Source organism: Macaca thibetana, chromosome 4 (genome assembly GCF_024542745.1).
Source record: "Macaca thibetana thibetana isolate TM-01 chromosome 4, ASM2454274v1, whole genome shotgun sequence".
In the NCBI taxonomy this organism is placed as follows: Eukaryota; Metazoa; Chordata; class Mammalia; order Primates; family Cercopithecidae; genus Macaca; species Macaca thibetana.
Genome location: NC_065581.1, coordinates 18,010,465 through 18,031,085, shown reverse-complemented (window position 1 = coordinate 18,031,085; position 20,621 = coordinate 18,010,465). Strand labels below are relative to the sequence as shown.

The window sequence follows — 20,621 nt, the reverse complement described above, 5'->3', positions numbered from 1 at the left end:
CGGTTTCTAAAGTAAAGCTATGCTAACAAGCTCTTCCTGACAAAGGAGCATAGACCAGGGCCCTCTTAGTGACTAGTACGCATGGCTGTATTCACTGGCATATGGTGGTCTGTGGGCATTGTAGGGATAGCTGACGGCTGGGCCAGAGTGCTCTGTCAAGGAAGCCTCACTGGTCTTTCCATACCTCAGCCCCAGTCCAGGGCCTCTAGCCAGGCTGGGCCAGCCCTCTGATGGGCCTTTACCTATATGCAGTGGGCCCACACTCTGAGCTGCTTCTCCTTGCTGACTCCAGAATGGGACATTGTCTGTCCAGCATCCCAAACTTTCCTGTTGTCATGATAGAAAAGTCCTTGCATCCCTCCCAAGTAGCTGGGACTACAGGCACACACCACTAGATTGTTGTTTTAAGACACTAAATTTTGGTGGGATTTACTACAACAGTAACCAAAACAGCTCTAGGGGAACGGAAACAGTTCTAGGGGAACGGAAGTCTTCAGAAGGATGTGAAAGCCAGTCTCAAGTATCTGAGGGGCTTCAGGTATAGCAGGAGTTAGATTTGGAGGCTGGGCATGGTGGCTCATGCCTGTAATCCCAGCACTTTGGGAGGCTGAGGCAGGTGGATCACTTGAGGTCAGGAGTTTGAGACCAGCCTGGCCAACATGGCAAAACCCCTTCCCTACTAAAAATACAAAAAATTAACCATGTGTGGTGGTATGTGCCTGTAATCTCAGTTACTCGGGAGGCTGAGGCACGAGAATCACTTGAACCTGGGAGGCAGAGGTTGCAGTGAGCTGAGGTTGCGCCACTGCACTCCAGCCTGGGTGATACAGCAAGACTCCGTCTCAAAAAAAATTTGGCGTGGGAAGCACAAGGAGGCAGCACTTCTGTCACTGGGTGGAATGCCCAGGGATGCAAATCTGATTCTTCACCGAGGCCTTTCCTAGGCAAAGAACTTGATGAGTCCCCTGACTGAATTCAGCTTCTCTTCAAATTTGAGCACTCTGTCACCAGAATTCAAGCACAGAATGGGTGGCCACTTTGGGGGCTGCTGTAAAAAGGTCCACAGGACCCCCAAAGGCACCTTCAAACTCTAAAAAGGCATAATTCCTAATGATGTAAGGCTAAACTGATTTGAAAAATAAATGTTTAGTAAACACATTTTTTTTTTTTTTTTGAGAGAGAGTCTTAGTCTGTCACCCAGGCTGGAGTGCAGTGGCTTGATCTTGGCTCACTGCAACCTCTTGTCTCCTGGGTTCAAACAATTCTTATACCTCAGCTTCCCAAGTAGCTGGGATTACAGTCATGTGCCACCATGCCCAGATAATTTTTTTGTATTTTTAGTAGAGACAGAGATTCACTGGATTGGCCAGGCTGGTCTTGAACTCCTGGACTCAAGTGATCCGCCCACCTCAGTCTCCCAAAATGCTGGGATTACAGGTATGGGCCACCATGCCCAACTAGTAAACTCTTCATAGAAGAGGTGAGGACTAATCTGGTCTTTAAAGTTGGAAAGGGTTGGGAAAGCAGAAAGAAGAGTCATTCTGCAAAGAAGCAGTGGGAACTGTTTTTTTTTTTTTTTGAGACGGAGTCTTGTTCTGTCGCCCAGGCAGGAGTGCAGTGGCTCAATCTTGGCTTACTGCAAGGTCCGCCTCCCGGGTTCATGCCATTCTCCTGCCCCAGCCTCCCGAGTAGCTGGCACTACAGGCGCCTGCCACTGCGCCCGGCTGATTTTTTGTATTTTTAGTAGAGACAGGGTTTCACTGTGGTCTCGATCTCCTGACCTCGTGATCTGCCTGCCTCGGCTTCCCAAAGTGCTGGGATTATAGGCGTGAGCCACCGCGCCTAGCCAGGAACTGCTTTTTTAACCTGTAACACCAAATGAATCATGCCCCTCTCACCTTAAGACCTATTCTTCTCATCCATTCATGGTGTTATGGGCCATCATCCTCCCAATCCCTTTCTCAGTCACTTGCAATCCTTCCCCTCCCTCAATCCTCACATCCCATTGGTTGCTAAATTGTTCCACTTTTCTCGCTGCAGTAAGTTCTGCATCTGTTCCTTCTGCTCCATTTGTGCTATCATTGGCTTTGTTCACGCTATCATCATCACCTCTCATCTGGATGACTACAATAGCCCTCTGGATGGATACAGTGTTGCCAAATTAATTACCCTGAATCAATGCTCTGAATATGTCAATCCCTGGCTCCAAATTCAAATGCTTCATTCAGTTCCTATTGCCTTTGCAATAAACATGAAATTTCTCAGGCACTCAAGGCTTTCATGATCTGGCAGAGAATGAGGGACAAGGAGAAAATGAGACAGAGAGGGGATTGATTAAATTTTGTATAACCAACCTTCCTTCCTTCCTTCCCTCCTCCCTTTTCTTTCTTTCTTCCTTCCTCTCTTTCTTTCTTTTTTTTTTGAGACTGAGTCTACCCTGTTGCCCAGGCTGGAGTGCAGTGGTACAATCATGGCTCACTGCAGCCTTGACCTAGGCTTTCTAGCAATCCCCCTGCTTCAGCCTCCCAAGTAGCTGGAACCACAGGCACATGCCATCACGCCTGGCTAATTTTTTATTTTTTGTAGAGATAGAGTCTCCCTATGTTGCCCAGGCTGGTCTCAAACTCCTGGGTTCAAGTGATCCTCCCACCTTGGCCTCCCAAAGTGCTGAGACTTCAGGCATAAGCCACTGCACCTGGCCTCTGTATTAGTTTCTTAAGACTGCTGTAACAAATGACCATGAACTGGGTGGCATAAGACAACAGAAATTTAGTGTCTCACAGTTCTGGTGGCTAGAAGTCTCAAATCAAGGTGTCAGCAGAGCCACGTTTCCTCTGGAGGCTTCCTTTCCTCTTCCTAGCTTCTGCTGGCTCCTGGCAAACCTTGGCTTGTGGCTGTATCACTCCAATCTCTGCCTCTGTCTTCACATGGTCTTCCTCCCTGTGTATCCAAATCCCCCTCTCCTTTCTCTAATAAAGACACTAGTCAGGCCAGGTGCGGTGGCTCATACCTGTAATCCCAACACCTTGGGAGGCCGAGGTGGGTGGATCACCTGAGGTCAGAAGTTCGAGAGCAGCCTGGGCAACATGGCAAAACCCCATCTCTACTAAAAATACAAACATTAGCTAGGCATGATGGCACACGCCTGTAGTCCCAACTACTTGGGAGGCTGAGGCAGGAGAATTGCTTGAACCTGGAAGTGGAGGTTGCAGTGAGTTGAGATCATGCCACTGAACTCCAGCCTGGGCGACAGAGCGAGACTCTGTCTCAAAAAAAAAAAAAAAAAAAAAAAAAGACACTAGTCATTGGATTTAGGGCCCATCCTAACCCAGTATGGCCTCATCCTAACTTAATTATTTCTGCCAAGACCCTGTTTCCAAATAAGGTCACATTCACAGGTACTGGAGGTTATGGCTTGTACATACCTTTTTGGGAGATACAAATTCAACCCTCTACAATTCCCATTGACAGAAACTGCCAGAGCAATGACTTAGCATAGGGATGGCATCTTGCTTGTGAAAAGGTCCTGGATAAAGTGAAGAATTTCAGGAATGGTGGGAGGTAATATTAAATAGGGTAGGCCAGAGTGGTTTTTTGTTTGTTTACTTGTTTGTTTTTGAGATGGAGTTTGGCTCTTGTTGCCCAGGCTGGAGTGCAACGGCATGATCTCAGCTCACCACAACCTCTGCCTCCTGGGTTCAAGCGATTCTCCTGTCTCAGCCTCCCTAGTAGCTGAGATTACAGGCATGTGCCACCATGCCTGGCTAATTTTGTAATTTTAGAGATGGGGTTTCTCCATGTTGGTCAGGTGGGTCTGGGACTCCCGACCTCAGGTGATCTGCCCGCCTCGGCCTCCCAAAGTGCTGGGATTACAGGCATGAGCCACTGCGCCCAGCCTGAGAGTTTTTTGAACAATAGAATAGCATGCATGATTAACGGATAAAGTTCTAATTTTGTGAAAAATCAGTCTGGAAGCTGGATTTAGGAGTGATTAGAGGAAGGCAAAGCTAGGAAGGTTAAGAAGATGTCTTAGTAGCCCAAAAGTGAAGAGGTATGCACAGACCTAGATTCTTAGCCCCAGAGGGCTGGAAATTTCACCTCTTTCTGGGCAGCAGCCAAAAGTCTGTAGCAAAAGCCTGCAACAGTGTTTGTAACATAGTAGGGCGCTCAGAACACATTTGTTGAACAAGTGAATGGACAGGCAAAGTGAGATTGCACCAGTAGGAATGGAGAGGAGGAAAGATGAAACAGGCCCTTCAGAGGTGGACTGAGATAGCTGGCTCTACAATAAGGTGGGGCTGAAGTAGCTGTCTTCCAGTGTACACAGGGGACTGGCTCCAGGATCATCCAAAACCATTCACACTCAAATCTGACGATCAGCTCTGCAGAACCCACAAACAGGAAAAGTTGGATCTCCCATTTTTAACCTGCCAAATACTGTCTTTTCTTGTTTCTTTTTTTTTTTTTTTTTTTTTTTTGAGACAGGGTCTTGCTTTGTTGCCTAGGCTAGAGTGCAGTGGTGTGAACATGGCTCACTGCAGCCTCAACCTTCCAGGCTCAAGCGATCCTCCCACCTCAGCCGCTCCAGTAACTGAGACTACAGACACGTGCCACCATGCCCGGCTATTTTTTTAATTTTTTTTTGGCGAGATGGGGTTTCTTTACATTGCCCAGGCTGGTCTTGAACTCCTGGCCTCAAGTGATCCTCCCGCCTCAGCCTCCCAAAGTGTTGGGATTACAGGCGTAAGCCACTGTGCCAGAGCACGAATATTGTATTTTCAATTAGACTTTGGTTGAAAAAAAGCCACGTGTAAATGGACTCGTGCAGTTCAAACCCGTGTTGTTTGAGAGTCAAGGGTAGCGTCTTAACATCAGGCCCATAGCTCCGCACCTGGTGGAGGCGGACGAGGCCTCTTCTAGCACCTGCCCCACACTTTCTAGCATAATAGGTCTCCACGCCCTCTTTTCCACCTTAGCGTGTGCTTCTGCATCATGCTATGCATGTTTCTGTGTGTCCTCAACAGCACCCTGCACACAGTAAAACCTCAGTACATCTTCCAATAAGTGGATTTCTAGATTTAAGCAAAATCGAAAGATTCCTGCATCTAAACTCTGGATTTTTGACTTCTGTACGCTTCAAAATGCCTGGCACTCGGTGAGCGCATCTTAAGCACTTGTTGAACCAAACAGAATAAATCAGATTCGCCCAGTTCCGCCCTGGCAGCGAGGTCTGCATTTGGCAGGATGACAGAAACCATTGCTATTAAATTCTTATGTAAGAGTTAATGGCCCTTCCAGCCCACTTGACATCCCTCCCACGACAAGAGAGGCCGGGAAGGGAAGAGAGCACTATTTACAAACATACACTGTTTCGGTGGTGGATTCACAGATTCATTTCTAGTCTCGGTTCACCACAGAGATCTTAAAATACCGCTGCAGGCTCCGTGTGGGACAGAGGGGGCGGCGTGCCGGGGCTCGTAGGGGAAGGCCTGCCCACCCAGTGCGGCGGGCCGTGGTCCTTGCTGCCGTCCCGGGGCTCCGGGTGGCAGCGGCGCCAGAAGGCGGCTGGAGCTCACGGTGTCCGGGGGGGCCCCGCGGGCGCCGGTGCAGGCTTGGCCTGGGAGGTCCCCTGGGGAAACAATGCGTCCCGCCCCGGACTGCAGCCTCCCCTAAGCGCCGCGCCGCTCGCCGCTCCCCTCACTGCCGTCCCGCCGCTCCAGGGGGCGCCGCGCGTGGCCGTGTCCGGCCTCTCCCGAGCCCCGGCGGGTGGCGGGAGCGGAACATGGCGGCGCGGGGCCCCGGGCAGCCGCGAGGGGCCGCGGCGCTGCGGTCTGCGCTGGGGCGGCGCGGGTAGAGCTGCGCCTGGGCCGGGCGGCGAGGCCTCCTCCCCGCCCGCCGCCGCCGCCGCGCCCCGCCCCGCGCGCCTGCCCCTCCCCGGGCCGCGGCCGTGCCCCGCGTCGCGCTCCCCCGGGATGGCCCGCGCGCCTCGGCGCTGCCTCTCGGAGCTGAAGGCAGAGCGGCGGCGGCCGCGCTCGGGGGGCGCGCGGCTGCAGCGGCGGCGGCGCCGCGCGTGAGGGGCCTCCTCAGGCCGAGCGGGCGCGGCGAGCGGCCGGGCTAGCGCAGCCAACATGTCGGATACCAAGGTAAAAGTTGCCGTCCGGGTCCGGCCCATGAACCGACGAGGTGAGGAGCTTTTCGCTCTTTTTTATTTCTGCTCGGGCTGAGGGCGGGGGCAACTTTGGAAACTGCGGGGCCGGGACGGCGAGAGCGCGGCCGGGGCGGAGGCGGCGTCCGCGCTGGCCGTGGTGCCCGGGGCGCCGTCTCCAGGCTCGGCAGCCTTCAGGGACGGAGCCCCGCGCGGCGCGGATGCTGGACTTTGCAACGTCCCTTTCTCTCTGTGCTTTCAGAACTGGAACTGAACACCAAGTGCGTGGTGGAGATGGAAGGGAATCAAACGGTCCTGCACCCTCCTCCTGCTAACACCAAACAGGGAGAAAGGTAAAGCGGGTTCCCAGAGGGCGGCTGGGAGGATCCAGCCTCTCGGGGTCCTGCAAGTTTGAGCCAGGAAAATGGGAGTGCTCTTTCCTATTGTTAGGAGGATGGCTTCAAGTTTGTCGCCCGCTCCTGTTTGAAGCTGTTGCAAGTCCAAGTTCCTCTCCTCCCTCGCCCGCCTTCCCCTCCATCTAGAGCGGCGGCAGGCAGGGCACCCTGGCCACAGCCAGCACCAGTCAGCTGAGTCCGGGCGGGCTGCGAGGCACCCGGGAGGGAGAGGGCCGGATGGGACCCTATAGGTGATTCGCCCAGCCGCCACATTTTACAGACAGGAAAACTGAGGCCCGAGGCCGGCAGGTGACCAGCCCACGTCCTCATTGTTCGTGGAACCCAGTGCCCGGGATTCTTTTCGTCACTGCAGCGTTCGTTTCCTTTGGCAGAATTGTTTAGGGACAGTGTGTGTAAAATGGGAGGAAAAAATAGAGCAAGAGTCTTGTACGATGCAGACTCAGGCTGGGCTAGTTAACACCTATTTTAGTTGTTGTTGCTGCTGAGTTGAGATAATGCCTCAATGTAATGCGCGAATTTTGATTTTCAAAGAAACAAAAGTAGGGCCCTGAACTGTATAGACACTGAGGGACGTTTAAAAAGGGGCTGTATTTACTAGATGGCAACATATTTGCATTTGAAAAGTGGTAACTGTTGGATCCTTATTATGTTCCATGCAGCAGTATGGGATAATGCCCCAAAATAATTTGAATATTTGGCATTTTTCTAGTAAGCCTCTGAGAAGAAATCGGTTGGAATTCATTCAATATAATAATGCAGTAGGTTGTGAATATATATGTGTGAAAAAACGGGATAGTTTACAAAATTAATTTTCATTGGAAAAATGAATATGAGTTTTTGTTTCCAAGAATCACCTGTTGATCGATGGAATACAATTTAGTGAATTTCGTTCTTCAGAGATTTTCACTGAAGAGAGACTCTGATGCAGGGTTTGTTACATTATTTCTTAGAGAAGCGATGCCTCCATTCTATAATGTGTGGTGTTCAAGCTCAGTTTTGCCAAATTTGGGGAAATAAATCATGAGGAGATAAGATTGGAGATTCTTTGCTTTTCGTGTTGAGCATAGCAGTTTTTATCCAGTTTGCAAACATTCTGCTACCTTTAGCAGATTCTAGTGGTGATACTAAATAGCTAAGCTATATTTAAAATGTTTTGTTTAACACTGGATGTAGTGTTTATTGTACATTGTACTGAATGTTGTTTAGTAATGTATGTATTTTTAGATGCATTTATAGCAGTGTAGATAGTATGGTATATTTCATGGTGATAGTAAGTCAACTCATTGAATACATTAAATATTTACAGATTAAATTAGATGCCCATATCACCAACGAATGTACCGCCCCAGCCCCCCGCAAACTGGATATCGTTACATTGTTTCGGGAAAAAATTCTATTGGGTCAGATTCTTGAAAGCAGTCTGGGGGAACAGGTAGAATATTTTTTAGCTCCTGTTGCGTAGCTGCTGCTATTTTTCCTTGCTGGCTTGGCACCTGCTCCTTGTCACTCTTAACCATAAGGAGTGTGACTGTTAGCTACTGTTTAATGACATGAAGTGTTGTCATTTGTGAAGAGAAACAGATTTGATTTTGTGGAATTTGGATACAATCTATAACTGTGGACAGTTGGTTCCAAATGCTAAGTAATCAGTTGATCATTTTCCGGGCTGAACCACGTTAGTTACTAATCAGGATCTTTTAGGTAAAGATTTGAAGAGTGATTTTGGGATCTATTCATCTGCTTACTTACTGTGATAGTCCCTTATCTGGAGTTATAAAAATAGCATTGAAATATGGGTACTCTCGTGTTTTGTCCTTCTGACAGATCTAATTCTTTGAGTAGCAGATGAGCTTTCCATGGGATTCTGTCTGAGTACCGGTCATTTCGTTTACAGACAAACTGAGGAGTCAACACAACAGTGCTCCTTGTACATTAGGATGACTGTCTTTGCACAGATGAAGACACCAAATGCATTTTTATTTTCATTATGCAGCTTGGTTTCATATTTCTCCACAGACTTTTCCCTTAAAGTAACAGTGCGTTTAAAAATAGAAACAATTCCTCCCTTGGGTTCTGGGTTGATTAATTGCAGCAATGCTTCATGCTATGTTTGCAGTTCATTTCTGTCATTGGTTTTTAGATAGTGCTCAGGGCAGGGCAAAGGTGAAGAGTAGAATACTGAGAATGTTATTATTTTTCATACCTACAAGTCCAAGGTTTGAAGTGTAAGAGGTCTTTAAATGCATATTGGCAGACCTGTGTCGAATTGAGAATTACTGTTTTTCTGAAAGTTGTAAGAAATTACCAATGATTAACCATGGATAGAAATTCAAGGTTAGTGGGTGAAAGTTTTCAGTCTTACCAGTAAAAGCAAGTGAGAGTGCACTGATGTCCAGGGAAAACAAACAAACAAACAAACAGATGGGGTCAACTTTCATGATTTCCCCATTTACAAAACCAAAGCCAACACTGTGTAGCAAGGACTAAAAGATCAGAGGATCTCTGAGGTTAAAGATGTTTGTTTTGTTGCTGAAATTCTAGTATTGTAATACATTGCATAGGTCCAGGTTAGTAATTGCTACATATACTGATCACCATTCTGAAACATTAAGACATATGGATTTGTTTCTTAAAATACCATTGCATTGCTCTCCAGGAGACATGAAGTTCAGATCATTTCAATACCATGCTCAGCATAGGGGATTCTAAGATACTTGTGGATCTAGTACCTACACCAGAGTCACTCACCTTGGAGAGATAGGTGAGAGGGAGGAAAAAAATAGTTAAAATACAACGTGGTAAATTACACTGGTGTATACTTTTGCCATTTCCTGAACCACATAATTTCGAAATTCTCTGTTTCCTCTTCTTTCTCTCCCTTGAGGCTGTGAACTCCCTGAAGGCAGGTACCTTGTCCTACTTCTCTTTATGCCTCATGCTCCCGCATACTGGCACTTAGCAAGGGCTTAGCAAATGTGATGGGAGCATTGAGGAGGGGCTGTGGATGCTACCCAAGGTCCTGGCAACTTGCCAAGACAGGTGGTGTTTGTGTGGTCTTATGGATGCTGAGAGTACAGGTTCACTTTTGCAAGATGAGGAGAGAGTCCTTTGCCAATGAAAGTGAAAGCATACCTGCCACATGTTGCTTCTGGGTGATTGTACGTGTGTGAGTGAGGGTGTGGAGTACGATTCAGAAGCAAGGCAGTTCTGGACTGGGTGAGGTGGCTCACACCTGTAATCCCAGCACTTTGGGAGGCTAGGGTGGGTGGATCACTTGAGGCCAGGAGTTCGAGACGACCCTGGCCAACATGGTGAAACCCTGTCTCTCCTAAAAATATGAAAATTAGCCGAGTGTTGTGGAGCATACCTGTAATCTCAGCTGCCTGGGAGCCTAAGGCGGGAGAATCGCCTGAACCTTGGAGGTGGAGGTTGCCATGAGCCAAGATTGTGCTACTGCACTCTCGCCTGGGCAACTGAGTGAGACTGCATCTCAAAAAACAAAACAAAACAAAACAGCAAGACAGTTCTGGGGGTGGGGTGGGTGTGGGTGAAGGGATGGAGTAGGATGAAGGGAGCAATGGAATGAGAATCCCTAACTTGCTATAAAGGCTGACATACACAGTGAAATATCTCCCTCTTCACTCCTGCTGTCATCCCTACTTTGCCCATTTCTTCACCTCTCTGAAAATGGGTAGCCACTGTCACTTAGTTCTCATGCCTTTTTCTCCAGATATATATGTGCCTTTTTAATACACACAACTATGTACACAAATAAGTATCTTATTTATATATATTTTAAGAAATATCTTTGGTATCTTTCTTTTCTTTTTTTTTGAGACAGAGTCTTGCACTGTTGCCTGGGCTGGAGGGCAGTGGCGCAATCTCAGCTCACTGCAACCTCTGCCTCCCGGGTTCAAGCGATTTTCCTGCCTTAGTCTCCCAAGTAGCTGGGATTACAGGTGGCCATCACCACACCCAGCTAATTTTTTTTGTATTTTTAGTAGAGACGGGGTTTCACTATGTTGGCCAGGTTGGTCTCAAACTCCTGACCTCGTGATCTGCCTGCCTGGGCCTCCCAAAGTGCTGGGATTACAGGCATAAACCACCGCACCCGGCTCCCTTTGGAATCTTTCAATACCAGCATATTAAGACTTACTCATTCTTTTTTACATTCAATGTGAATGGTGGTGGTGGTTTTTTAAAATATAAGTGGTTGGCTTATGGGTCTGATCCCCGTGACTTTTAGGATGCTATGCTGTGAAAAGAATACAGTGGAACTTGCTTTCTACAGAAGTTTTGTTCTTAATTATTTTATGTAAGTGAATTGTAAGGTAAGACTCCAAAATAAAGTACGTATCTAACCTGCTGTGTAAAAATAAAATGTTGGGCTAAATATGGGCTCTCAGTAGAAGAGCATGAAAGTTTTTAGCTTCCTGTTCATATTTTCCATATGGCAGGATGAACAATACACCTTGCGAATCGTGCGAGGGAGGGTCAGTGGAAGAAAGCTTCCGCTTAATCAACTTTGTATGTATTTTCTAGTTTATTCACCAGCGATATCCCTTTCTGAACATCTGAAATCCAAAATGCTCCAGATTCCTGGGGGCCAGGCGCAGTGGCTCACACCTGTAATCCCAGCACTTTGGGAGGCCAAGGCAGGCAGATCACCTGAGGTCAGGAGTTTGAGACCAGCCTGGCCAACATGATGAAACCCCGTCGCTACTAAAAAAATAGAAAAGTTTGCTGGGTGTGGTGTTACACACCTGTAATCCCAGCTACTTGGGAGGCTAAGGCAGAAGAACTGCTTGAACCCAGGAGGCAGAGGGTGCAGTGAGCCGAGACTGAGCCATTGCACTCCAGCCTGAGCAGCAACAGGAGCAAAACTCCATCTCAAAAAAAAAAAAAAAAAGAGAAAAAAAAAAATAATTCTCAGTTGGTAGGTATATAATGCATATATTCTAAATTCAAGAAAAATTCAAAATCCAAAACACTTCTGGTCGCAAGCATGGTAAGGGCTATTCAGTCTGTAAATGTTGCAAGTTTTTATTTCTAAGCTGGCTTCCTCCACCATTCTGAAGGCTTCTAGAATGGTTCCTTGGCTCCTGTGTCTCTGTAGACCAGAAATTTAAATATTAGTGAAAGTCATACATAATTAGAAAGATAAGTCACCTAAGAAGCGGTAATACTCCACATTATAAAATCACCTGTGGGACTTTGAATTCTCTTTTCTGTGTTGTTATTCTTATCTCTGCCCATATTACAGAGTTAATTGTAAGAAAGCAAAGAATAAGGCCGGGTGCAGTGACTCACGCCTGTAATCCCAGCACTTTGGGAGGCTGAGGCAGGCAGATCACAAGGTCAGGAGATCGAGATCATCTGGCCAACATGGTGAAACCCCATCTCTACTAAAATACAAAAAATTAGCCTGGTGTGTTAGCGTGAGCCTATAGTCCCAGCTTCTTGGGAGGCTGAAGCAGGGGAATGCTTGAACCCGGGAGGCAGAGGTTGCAGTGAGCCAAGATTGCGCCAGTGCACTCCAGCCTGGTGACAGAGCAAGACTCCGTCTCAAAAAAAAAAAAAAAATTTAGGTTTCACTAGTATAGGAGTGACCATTCTTCAGGCATGACATGAGTGGGAGTTTAAGGAGCATTATAATGGACTATTTTCGTTAGCTATTAACATTTTCAATTTGTTTTAAAATAAAGGTACATGAAATCTTACTTTAAAAAACAAGACATTAGAGCTGGGCATGGTGGCTCATGCCTGTAATCCCAGCACTTTGGGAGGCCAAAGTGGGCAAATTGCCTGAGCTCAGGAGTTCAAGACCAGCCTGGGCAACATGGTGAAACCCTCTCTGTACAAAAAAAGACAAAAATTAGCTGGGCATGATGGCATGCACCTGTAGTCCCAGCTACTTGGGAGGCTGAGGTGGGAGTATCGCGTGAGCCTGTGAAGTTGAGGCTGCAGGGAGCTGAGATCACACCACTGCACTCCAGGCTGGGTTACAAAGTAAGACCCTGACTCAAAAAAACAAAAACAGAAACAAACCAAAACAAAACAAAAATGAAAACGTTGGGAATGAAGAAGTGTTAAGAAAAATAAACAGGCCAGGTGCGGTGATTCACGCCTGTAGTCCCAGCACCTTGGGAGGCCGAGGCGGGTGGATCACTAGGTCAAGAGATTGAGACCATCCTGGCCAACATGGTGAAACCTTGTCTCTACTAAAAATACAAAAGTTAACTGGGCGTGGTGGTAGGCGCCTGTAGTCCCAGCTATTCGGGAGGCTGAGGCAGGAGTATCACTTGAACCCGGGAGGCATAGGTGGCAGTGAGCCGAGATCATGTCACTGCACTCCAGCCTGGCGACACAGGGAGACTCCGTCTCAAAAAAAAAAAAAAAAAAAAAAAGAAAGAAAAGAAAAAAGAGAAAGAAACAAAACTAAAAGTAATTATAATGCAGTGTAGTTTAGAGTTGTTATTTCATATTATTTTGTTGATAGTCAACAGTTAAAAATACATTTTAAATTATGAACTTGTATATGTATATTTCAAAGGTTCATGAGAAAATACTCTTAACTGTATGCGATGTTTTTCCGTCCCCTTCTGTTAGAATTCATTAAAAAAATGATGGCTATGTCTTACTGAATTATTTCTCAACTCACTAATGAGTCACAAACTTATATTTTGAAAACCATAGGTTTAGTGAGTAAGAACTTGGGCCCTGGGTTTTTTTTTTTTTTTTTTTTTTTTTTAAACCTGTGTACACAGATTTAAAGTGTGAAGTAGTTATAAAATTTATAAAAGCTGTGTTAAAAAAAAAAAAAACAGGTCCCCCTCTTCATTTCTTTCCCCAGAGGCAACCACTTTTAGTGGTTTTAGTTCATTGTTTTGGAATTTCCCGCCATATTTCTGAATAACATTCTGGTAGTGCTAGTTTTTTATTTGGTCTCTTTGTTCTCTTTCTCTGCTTTATTCTCACCTCACCCCCAAATTCTTCCCAACTGCTCCCTATTTTTCCAAAATAGTAATTTTGGTTGGATCAATATTTAGTGTTGACATTATTTATATGACTATACCGAACATTGTTGACATTGAGCTATGAGTTGTTCAACGAATTCTTGTCATACAAACCTTTTTGTTTTGCCTGGCGTTAATAATTGTTACTTTTTTCCCTCTTTTTTTCTTTATTTTGCTTCTTTTTCTGTGTACTTATTATGCCAACATCCAAACTCTCTGCTGCTTGCCTAAATCTTTTTTCAAGACTTTCAAACATAAAAGGTACTCTTTGGAGTTCCTCTTCTTAGAGGCATTTCTCCTTGGCTCTTCTTACGTGTTCTGTTGTGATCTGGTAGCCCTCTCAGCTTGGAGCAGTTGCCTCTCTGGGGTTTCCCGCACCATCATTCAGGGGATTCCCTTGACCTTTCTTCTGTGTGGCGTCTCCTATTTTTCTATTTTCCTTCCCTTCTTGGTTTCCTGCTTCCATTTTGTAGAGCACATCCTTCAGTAGTTTCCTAAGAAAGCATGATTGGAAGGTGAAGTTTTTTGAAACTATGAAAAGTATCTTAATTCCACCTACTCACCTTATTGATAGTGTGGCTGTGTATCATATTCTACTTTAAAGACATTATTCCACTGTCTTTTATCTTTCATTGCTTCTGTTGAGAAGTTATTTGGGTTTCTAATCCTTTGGATGTGACCTAGTTTGTTCCCCTCTGGAATCTGTTAGAATTTTTTTTCCCTGTTTTTGTTAAATCACAATAGTGGGCCTTTTTGACCTGGAAACTCATATCTTTCAGTTCTGAAAAAAATATTGTTGAATTAGTTCATTAATAAGACTTTCTCTTTGTTTTCTCTGTTTTTTTCTGGAACACCTAATAGGACATGGGGTTTCCTGAACTGGTCTTCTGATGGTTTTATTTTTTCTTTTTACTTTTTACCTCTTGTCTTTTTGTCCTACCTTTTGAGAGATTTCCTACACTATATCTTACAAGCCTTATGTTTAATCCTTATGATTAATTTTTCTTTTCTGCTGTCACATTTTTAATTTTCAAGAGCTCTTTTTTTGGCCTCCTTTTTTTTTTTTAAGCATTTTATTCTTGTTTCTTTTGTGGTATCTTCTCTGTCTATCTGAGGATGTTAATGATAATTTTCTCCATATAGTTTGCTTTTTGTTTTCTCCCTAAAGCACATTGTTTTGTTTGTTTGTTTTGGTGTATTTTATGTTAAGGACATTTCTCAGATGTAACTGTATCTCAGCTAAACTCTGGGGTTTCTCCAGAGCAAGAACTATACATGATTTATCGTTGTGTTCTCAGTGCTTAGATTCAAGAATGCCCCACACCAAAAGCATTTTGTAAATTCTCTTTGCAGTTACTATTATTATTAAAAGTTTTTGTCAAATCCCTTTTCTGTTGAACTTCCAACAATAAAAGCAATAATTTTCTTTTTCTTAAGAACTTCGATAAATGCTAGAATTGAAGGTAGTAGCTACTGTAGACAACTCAGTTACCCACATTCATAAAGATAGTTTGTTACTACAAAAAGCTGGAATTTTTTTTTTTTTTTAGATGGAGTCTCGTTCTGTCGCCTAGGCTGGAGTCCAGTGGCACAATCTTGGCGCGCTGCAACCTCTGCCCCTCAGGTTCAATCGATTCTTGTGCCTCAGCCTCCCGAGTAGCTGGGACTACAGGTGTGCATCACCACGCCTGGCTAAATTTTTGTATTTTTAGTAGACATGGGGTTTCGCTGCATTGGTCAGGTTGTTCTCGAACTCCTGGCCTCAAGTGGCCTCCTGGTCCGCCCTCCTTGGCCTCCCAAAGTGCTGGGATTACAGGCGTGAGCCACCATACCCGGCTGGAAAATTTTTAAAAATTATACTTTTTGCATCACTGTTGCAAAAATTTTAGTTAAGAAGTTGTTTTGTCCGTTTTAAAAAGGTGTATGCCTATTAGGCTGGAGGAAAATGCCATATTATTATATCTTTTGTCTTACATCTTTTCAGAATGGTACCAAAATGGCTAGTTTATCATCCCACTACTTAACTCAGCTTCCTGTGGCGAAATCCAGCTAGAAATAGTGGAAAACTTGAACTGTCTCCAATTTTCAATAAAATTGCACATGCCATGTACTCATATTTTTAAGAAAATTTACAGGAATAAGTTTCCCTCAAATAGTAAACATTCTCCAGATATCAGTTTATTGGAGTAATCCAACTAAAGTTACCCTTTCTCAAATCTTCCCTGGAACAAGAGCAGAGAAGATGTTTATATGTTTAGAATTTAAAGAAATTTTCAGAATATTACCTGCAAAGGAAACAGAATAGCAGAGAAATAAACAAGACATTCAGAAGCACTTAGTGAGATTACTTTGTACCTTGGCATATGAGAAATTTTTATTAATGTCAGAGCTATCAACAAGGGATGTAATGGAAATGCTAAAATTTAGATGAAAACATGTATTAAAACAACAGTTGATTTATGTGAGATCCAGTGGCTATTTTTTCAAAAAAGACCACTCTACAAAATATTTCTGGATATTTAGACATGCAAATGTAAGAAGAAATTCCTCCTTGGAAATTAGTTTATTTGGTATTTTACTGCTGAACAACTAGGTGAAAACTAAATAAAAACAAAATAAAGTTTTCACAGCTCTCTGTAAAATTTTATTTGTGAAAAATGTATAATTCTTATATGCGATTGTAGATCTAAGGTTAAACTCTGTAAAATTTTATTCGTGAAAAATGTGTAATTCTTATATTCAGTTGTAGATCTAAGGTTAAAAAGGAAAAGTAGAGAGGAGAATCCTCCTAGACTCACAGGACTAGAAAGACCTGATAGTTCACCAGTCCAAGCCCCCTCATTTGATTGAATCCAGTGTTAATTTCATGTTATTGTGAGATTAACAATTCGGTGAGTCATTGATCAAGTAGGACTATTTTATCAAATTATCCTTGCAATGTACTTTTCATGTCAAAGCACAATCGTGTCTTTTTTAAAAGTTGCATTGTTAGGCACTCTAAAATGTTTTTGCATAGGTAACTTTGTAAGAAGCATGACAGAAACAAAAAAGGGATGTGAGAATCGTTGTCCTACCAAGCTTAACAAATCAGTTATTTTTCCTCGACGTTTATTTTGTCCTTGCCCATGTAATACAAATATTTGCTGTTATAATTTTGTGTTTTGCTTTTCTTCCACTTATATTTTGTCATGCTACATATAGTCATAGTCATAGTTTTCGCATTTATAATTTTAATAATTGAATATAGTCTCTTGAATTTTTAACCATTTCTATATTTTTAGGCCTTACAGTTGTTTCTATTAGAGATTACAAATAAGAGCATCTTCATGAAACATTTTAGTGTCCTTTGCTTGCTAGTTGAAAGGCATTTCTTCTCATGATTGCCAGCACAAAAATACATCTTTGCAATTGTGTGACAACATGAACTATTCTTTTACATTATAGTGAAGCTAAAAGTTGATAATTTCCATATTTAAGTACGAGAGACGACATGGCAAAAATGATTTTGTATGGGCAGTAGTAACAAGATAGGTGGTATTCAAACTTGAATGTACATCAGAATCACCTGGAGGGCCCCACCCTGACAGGTTCTGATTTGGTAGGTCTAGGGTGGAGCCTGGGAATGTGCATTTCCTTTTTTTTTTTTGAGGCGGAGTCTCACTCTGTTGCCCAGGCTGGAGTGCAGTGGCACCATTTCGGCTCACTGCAAGCTCTGCCTCTCGGGTTCACGCCATTCTCCTGCCTCAGCCTCCCGAGTAGCTGGGTGGTGGCACATGCTTGTAATTCCAGCTACTCAGGAGGCTGAGGCAGGAGAATCGCTTGAACCCGGGAGGTGGAGGTTGCAGTGAGCTGAGATCGCGCCACTGCACTCCAGCCTGGGTGACAGAGCGAGACTCCGTCTCAAAAAATAAAAATAAAAAACCAGGTTCCTAACATAAGGACTCTCTAAACAGATGTATTTAATTAAAGTGCATCTTGCTATTTGTTTTTACTTGAATTACAGTAGAGGGGAAAGAATTACCTAACTTATCTAAATGCAGAGTACTTGCCTATCCTTCACCTGATACTGACTTGTTAGAAGACACAGGTTGTTTCTCAGCTTTCTGGTTTGAGAGTTTTGGGCTTCAATTCCCGGTTTCCAGTCCTGTAATGATGTGACAATTCCAGCAAAGCCATGGGGACCCCATCCATGCAGAGGCTCTGGTCTGGGCTGTGGAGAAGCAGCATGGCACAGTGAACTGTGAGAAGTCTGGGTGCCATCTGGTTCTGCCACCGACTTGGTCTGCTTCTTTGAGATAGCCGTTGATCCTTTTGCAGCTAAGTTTCTTCATCTGTAAAATTGAGGGCTGGACTAGATAGTCTGTAAGGGTTTATTTTCTTTAAGTTGTAATGTTCAGATTGATCCCAACTGTACTTAAATACAGAGTTGAGTTAAATAGAGTAAGTAACATTTATAGGAGCTGAAATACGTTGCATTTTAATTTACTTCTTGGCCAGGGTGTTAGGTGAACTGAATAGGACAGGGTCACCATTCTTGGGAGGCTTGGTTTGCATGCAGTAGCTGATAGAGAATGGAAGGTGTCAAATGAAATAAAGCAGCAGCATGAAGTCGTTATCAGCTAGCTGAGAATCCTGGATTCCTTACAGACATTCTACATGCCTCCTTCATTGGCTTGGGTAGTAGCCTTTGCCTGTGTCTACAGAGCATTATAAGAAAATCATCTGATTTGAATCTTTTAATTAGTCTTCATCTTATACAGTTGTGTTATTTGTGGGATCCAGTGATTCTTAAGCTGTTCTTAAAGGTATACAGCTGTTTTATGCAACAAGTATATATGTGTGGGAGTGGAGAAATGACATTTATTGTTGGTTTAGAACTTCCTTGGGCATTGTGTTTTGTTTCTGAGGATTCTGTTGCAACCCTACCAAACTCCAGTTCATCTCCAATATTTCCTGTCTTCCACTGTGGAATAAACTCAGGTTAGTGTGTCTGTGTCTCTGGTTTATGCCCTTTTTCCCTTTCTTTCAAAAGCAGAGTGGTTATTGATTCTGTGGGGCTCTTCAAGGTCTGGTCTGTAGGTTTGTTGAACTGGCTGCTGTTGGAAGAGGCTTGAGGGAAACCTCTGTTCGTAGTTCCCTTAGGGAAAAAAGTTTGGAGCCTTGTTTTTTTTTTTTTTCTCTCTCTCTCTCTCAAAGATGAGGAACAGGAAGGAAGCCTTTGAGGAAAGGGAAGCTTTGTTCTTTGCTGTTGGCCCTTTGTATTGTCTTAGGGAGACACTCCCTAGACTGCACACCCACCACAAATGACCATAAATATTTCTGTGTATCAAGCTGGAGCCTCAGGAAAACCAGAAAGCATAAACGATGAACTGCATAGGCATCCGTTGTGAGTGTTGGAAAGATCTGTCCCGGATTTTGGAAGGGCCACATACAATAAACCAACATGTAGTTTGTTGGACAGATTAACAAGCCTTTAAACATACTTACGTTCTGTTCTAGGGTTTAATAAAACAAGTCCTCAGAATTGATGCCTTTGGTGCCCACCTATTTTCCCAGCTAAAGAGAGAATGTGTAAAGATTTATAGCTGAACTTGCAGTTATAATTGGACCTTTGTAATTGTAAGGTTTTTAAATGAAATACCGTTTTTGGTTTTGTTTTGCCTTTTTGCTCTCTACTTCTAATCATACAGTTAATTAAAGTTTAGTATTCACTATACAAATTGTAACAGGGAATGGTTACATTATGACATTGAGAGAGATCCTTAAAATTACTTGTTTCAAGGATAATGTGTTGAGTAAAGAGGAAGGAGGATAGTAGTGGGGAAGGTTTATCAAGATAACGGTGTTAAATTTGAGCAGCCGTATCCACTTTTAAGCATCTGCTTTTTGAGTCTAGACTTACAAAGAGTTACAGTACAGATAAGTAACATTAGCATGGTAATGCCATTTTAAGTTTTTTGAAGCCTTGAAGTATTGTTGGCTTTGATGGAATAGTATTCCTCTTTCTAGGATTACAGCCTAGTCTACATTTTTATGATGAATTATGCATTGGAAATAGTTTTCAAAAATTGCTGGTCTACTGTAATCCTAAAGAACTTTTTTTAAAGTTCTGTAGCTAGATTATTTAACTAGTTTTTTTCTTTTTTTCCCCCAAGAGTGAATGTTAGCTACCCTTGCTCATTGGTTCTCAGACTTAAGGATTTTTAAAAAACAGTAGAAATAAAAATTTGGATAAACAGAGAGTTCCCAACCTCTTTTAAATGTGCCAAGTAATCACACTGAAACAAGAGCAAGCCAGGCATGGTGACTCACGCCTGTAGTCCCAACTCTTTGGGAGGCAGAGGTGGGAGAATCGCTTGGGCCCAGGGGCTTGAGATCAGCCTGGGCAACATGACAAAACCCCATCTCTACAAAAAATAAAAACATTAGCTGGGTGTGGTAGTGTGCACCTGTAGTCCCAACTACTTGCAGGGCTGAAATGGGAGGATCACTTGAACGCAGGTGGTCTAGGCTGCAGTGAGCCATGATTATGCCACTGTACTCTAGCCTGGGCCACAGAGTGAGACCCTGTCTCAAAAAAAAAAAAAGAAAAAGAAAAACAAAAGCACTACTAAATCTTAATATTTTATTGTAAAATAAAGGTCAGCTTAACACCAGAATAGGAGAAGGGACATAATCTCAGGATGTAAACCTTGGATACATTTAATTTTGTGAAGTCATCACATTAATTATCTTTTTCCTGGAAATTGATAGAACTATCACCATAGCTATGTGACCCCTGAACTGTGAAGTGCAGTTAGATGTCCCTGGTGCATGCAATGTCTAACAGTACCTCAACTATTGGAGTTCTGAGAATCTTGGGTCCTTCAGGCCAGATCATACTATGAATCATTAAAGGATATTTTCCTTTAAAAATTGACCTGTCTCTGTTATTTGTATGTAGACTGAATTTTTTTAGTGGTAGGCTACATCTTTGCTTTTGTATTTTGATGTATTGAAATAACCTCACCAATCTTTTTAAAAGTTAGCCGAAATAAAATTGAA

The 20,621-nt window shown here is 43.6% G+C and overlaps 1 protein-coding gene across 10 annotated transcripts in view; it reads left to right on the top strand.

The window, feature by feature from the left end:
• The first annotated feature begins 5,956 nt into the window (after nucleotides 1–5,956).
• Nucleotides 5,957–20,621, top strand: part of KIF13A (kinesin family member 13A) — a 230,601-nt gene continuing 215,936 nt past the window's right edge. For 7 of the 10 annotated variants that reach the window (XM_050788658.1, XM_050788654.1, XM_050788660.1 and 4 more), the window contains exons 1-2: nucleotides 6,041–6,183; nucleotides 6,408–6,498. In XM_050788658.1, coding sequence (XP_050644615.1) covers nucleotides 6,129–6,183; nucleotides 6,408–6,498 — 146 coding nt within the window. In that variant the 5' untranslated portion in view covers nucleotides 6,041–6,128. Of the gene's footprint in view, nucleotides 6,184–6,407; nucleotides 6,499–20,621 lie in introns of all 10 variants that reach the window. The other 3 variants (XM_050788663.1, XM_050788662.1, XM_050788661.1) reach the window with 1 other exon arrangement.